Raw genomic sequence first — 4,138 nt, 5'->3', positions numbered from 1 at the left:
TTTTTCTTGTTGTGTAAAAAATGTTGTTTAAAAACATTAAATAAAATACAGAATAAATAAATGGAATTTAGTATTTTTCTCTACCTTCATTTTTTTGCCATATCTGTCATATATCAACTATTAAAATAAAAATCATGTTAAATAAGATTAAACAATATATAAAATAAGAACACATTGCGTGACTCACATCAGAAAAAGTTGACTATCTATAATAGGGTAGTTATTATCTACGGGTTATTTTGTTGTAATATGTAATTATAAGACATTAGCAGACATCTCATGGAGGACTGAATTACATGACACTGATCAGAGACTACAGGGGTTGCCAGTAACGAGATAGAGAGAGCATGTAGCATCACAAGTTTTCCAATTATGCTGACATCTTAACCTTTCCCTTTGTTTTACATATTTTAGCGTTTTTGGATCAAGCAACAATTTGTTTTATACCATAAGCTATACTCATTAGACATAGAATGGAGTGTTAGCCTATATACGTATAGTTGCTGCATGTGCATTAAAGATGAGAATATTGATTAGCAATATTTCCTCTTCTGTAATCAACGTCACATCTGTGCAAATTTAGATTGAGTAGGATGTTAGAATTACAGCATCGCATGGGAAAGAGGGAGAGAAATGCTCATGCATGGTTGGAACGCCCATACCCAAGAATGAAAAATTAATTTTAAAAGAAAAGATGAAATTTTTTTTTTGTCGAAACCACCCTGGAGAATTAGTCCAAACGAAGATCAAAATTGTGTTTCCGGTTCATTTTCAAACTGGCAAGCATACGGATAAACAGGGAAAAGGCAGCTTCGTAGTTGAGAACAAACCAGACAGCGTGATATAATTCAACAAACGAAGGCAAGAATCAACCCCTAAAACCATCACAAAAATACACGAAGACGCGGAAGAACCCAATATCAGAACCAGGTGTCCATTAATATCGTACAGAAAAGGAAACAAATGAAATATCATTAGCTATCTACTTGTATATCCTTAATTACCAAGAATGATACATTATCAGACTAATTAAGCATTGATGATTTGCATTTGCATAAAAAACAAAACGCGACAGGTCTGCATTTTCTTTTCTTTTCACTTTTTTTTCTCATTCTCAGCCTATTGGAATGAATGAGCATCAATTTCAGACTACAAGATGATCATAAATAGTTAAAAAACCGAAGTTGGCGAGTGAAGATGCAGTAAATTAAAACATAAAAACAACATAAAAATTCTGTTTGTTTGCTTTGTTTTGGCTTTTGTTTGTTCAAGATCGTGGGTGAGGGAAGAATTGCGTACCACTACCAGGCATGAAGGTGTTAAGAGGAGCTGGATACAAGGAAGAAGAAGGATCAAGGAGTGGCTCTGAGACAACGGCACCAGTAGTGAGGTTCAAACCTCCAACACCAGTGGACGAGCTTTCCCCAGCACCACCCAAGAAGTTACTGTTACCTTCCGGACCATAGTCATATAAAATCCCTTTGAACACATGCCCTCCTATGTTGACAGCAGTTGAGTACGCATACTCCTCTTCCGCCTCATCTATCGAGCTCACACGTACGCACCTGAACTCCGCAGAAGATCTCACCACCGCCGGGAAATTCACCTCCTCTAACCCTTTTTTTATAGGGTAAAATGTGTAGAGAGAGAAAGTGAAAACAAAACAAAACAAGTCAGTGGTTAGATGCACTTTAGAAGTAGATGAATTATGTTTGTGAGAGTTAACAAAGGAAATAGAATCTAAGTAAAGATACTGAGACAAATACATATGATAGAAAGAGCGAAGCTGAAAATGAATGTGTAGTGTTGTGTTGGTATGCGCCAGTGAGTGTTAGCAAAGAAATAAGGAGTACAGTCAGTCGCTCAGAGAGAAAGAGAGTAAGAGAGAGAGTGCGAACAGGTTCTTCTTCACTGTCAATCTAATCGTCAGGTCAGGGCTACTAAAATAACAGTGTTGCGGTAAAGAAAAAGGCGAGAAAAAGAGAAATTTTGCTTCACACACGCAATCGATACCGTCCTTGTTTGGATGTATGCTTCTAAAACTTTCGCAGTCGCTGCATATATCTTTTCAGAGAATTTTGCTGGACGGGTCTCTCCGTTATTCTTTTCTTTCGTAACACATACACGTTTCCTTTCTTTGCTTTCCTTTTCTTTACTCTCTCTCAGGAGTCAATCACCCAAACTGTGAGGTGCTTGTGGTAGCGTATGTAGCAGTGTGACAAGACGAGACGAAGTAAAACATGATGACGAAAATGTATTCAATAAGTATAAAGCAAAGACAATAGTGATATGCAGTGGTATATACCTGAAGAGGAGGGATTAGAAGGCAAGCGAGTGCAAGCAAGAGGAGAAGAGGAAGTGGGGTTATTATGATCTCTTTCTCTCTGCCTTCTGGGAAGGTCTCCAGAAGTTTCCATGTTTTGTTGCAACGCAGAGAGTTGCTGCTGTCTCTCGCGGCGGCGTGAAGCGGGGACCCATGTGCTCTTGACATGGGTCTGGCAATCGAAGCCCCGGCTCTTGCAGCATGTTCTGCACCGCATGTGAGGGCAATCCTTTTTAGCTTGGTTCCCACAGTCCTGACAGCTAATTCCACCGCTTCCACTCCCGCTTCCTCCCACCATGAAGCTGGATCTTGACGATGACTGATCGTCGGATATGGGTCTGCTGGGTCCAACACCCAAGGCGGAGTATAGATCTTGGTGAAAGAGAGGCCGTGGTTGTGGAGGACCCTGACCCATAAAGTGTTGTTGTTGCTGTTGTAACTGCTGTTGGTTCCATAGCTCAAAGCCACCTCCTCGGTGATAAGAAGAAACATCATCATTCTTGTTGTTATACCAGTATAGGGTATCAGGAGGGGGAGGAATTTCCTCTTCGTTGTTGTTGTTCCCTCTACCTCCTAGTGAGAATAAACCCGCCATTCTTCTGCCTCCTCTACTGCTTCTGTCCTTCGAAAATCCATATCAAGAACAGTACCTCGATCTCCAACCAAACAACCCTCTCTACACACAACTATAAATATAAATAATTAATTACTAAAATACTCCAATCCGCGACAATGAATTCTGCTTCAATTAATTGTGTTCTCAATTTGGGAGAGAGGTGAGAGAGAACTACACAACCACTAGGGATCTTTTGTTTTGTATTTTTTTTTTTTTTTTTTCAGTTAAAAATTTTAGGTTTTTGTATGCTTGTGCTGTGTTTCTCTCTCTTGATTTTTCTGGGTATGGGTTAAGTGATAGAAGTAGTAGTAATAGGTGTTGTGGGGTGGGTGGTTAAAGAGAGAATTGATTTGAAGGGTTGTTGGTGGAGGACAGAGGAGGAACAGTGTCGGGGCAGCGTTAATCGCGCCCTCAACTCATTCTCCCTCGGCCAGTGCCAAGGTGCATTAATAAATTAGAGCGAAGCCACAATCACAAAAGCGCGATTTACAGCACTGCAAACGCCGCCATGCCTTCTCTGCTGTGCTGTTCTGTGTGCTGCACCTCTAATTTAAGTTTCCAATCCCATTCTCCTTTATTTGTTTTCTCTCTCCCTCTGATTCTTGGCCAGAGTTTATGAGACCTTTTTTTTTTTGTTCTGACCACTTCTTCTTTTGTGTCTGTGGCCTGTGGTGTGGTTAAGTTAGCAACTGAGTACTATCACAAAAACAAACCCACTCCACAGTAAGTAAGTTACCAGTCTTCTCATTCTTTTTTATCAAAAACAAAAATTCTAATTCTAATGGAATGGATGTCATTCACCTCATCTTCACGGCCCATATTACTTCCCATCCATATCCTGCGTTCCATATAATTCCACGTGTCACCTCAAATACCTTTCTGCGTCCTGTCCTTTCTTACCGGAAAAGCCGCTTCTTTTTCGTGAGATATTATTATTATCCTTTTCATTTATATTCAAATTCTTCACTTCCCTCTACCTACCTGAACTATTTATATAAATTACTGATTAGTATTAATTTTCAGAGATAATCCTATATGTGGGTGTTAAAATTAGATGAAAGAGTAGGGAGAATTTTTGTAAAATATTGTGAGACAATGACATAAGTATAGGTATGTATAGAAGGAGTATTGAATTAAAAGAAACATTGGGGGTTGGAAAAAACTTGTGGCGTTTCCATAAGGGAGGGTTTGGTTTTCCC

General features: G+C 39.4%; 1 protein-coding gene across 1 annotated transcript; it reads right to left on the bottom strand.

The window, feature by feature from the left end:
• Positions 1 to 964: 964 nt before the first annotated feature.
• Positions 965 to 3,653, bottom strand: LOC108335165 (protein SHI RELATED SEQUENCE 1). The gene is made up of 2 exons (XM_017571116.2): positions 2,306 to 3,653; positions 965 to 1,617 (listed from the first exon to the last, which is right to left on the bottom strand). The coding sequence occupies exons 1-2, from the start codon at positions 2,916 to 2,918 to the stop codon at positions 1,268 to 1,270; spliced, it is 963 nt and encodes a 320-aa protein (XP_017426605.1). The 5' UTR covers positions 2,919 to 3,653; the 3' UTR covers positions 965 to 1,267.
• Positions 3,654 to 4,138: the final 485 nt, after the last annotated feature.

The sequence above is a fragment of the Vigna angularis genome, chromosome 10, assembly GCF_016808095.1.
Source record: "Vigna angularis cultivar LongXiaoDou No.4 chromosome 10, ASM1680809v1, whole genome shotgun sequence".
Taxonomy (NCBI): domain Eukaryota; kingdom Viridiplantae; phylum Streptophyta; class Magnoliopsida; order Fabales; family Fabaceae; genus Vigna; species Vigna angularis.
The sequence above is the reverse complement of the archived record's forward strand: the minus strand, read 5'-3'. Positions and strand labels throughout refer to the sequence as shown.

Coding starts and splice junctions, on each gene's coding strand:
- LOC108335165 (XM_017571116.2), bottom strand. CDS start 2,918: ATGGCGGGTTTATTCTCACTAGGAGGTAGAGGGAACAACAACAACGAA. Junction 1,618..2,305: donor TTCTAATCCCTCCTCTTCAG/GTATATACCACT, acceptor CTATAAAAAAAG/GGTTAGAGGAGGTGAATTTC.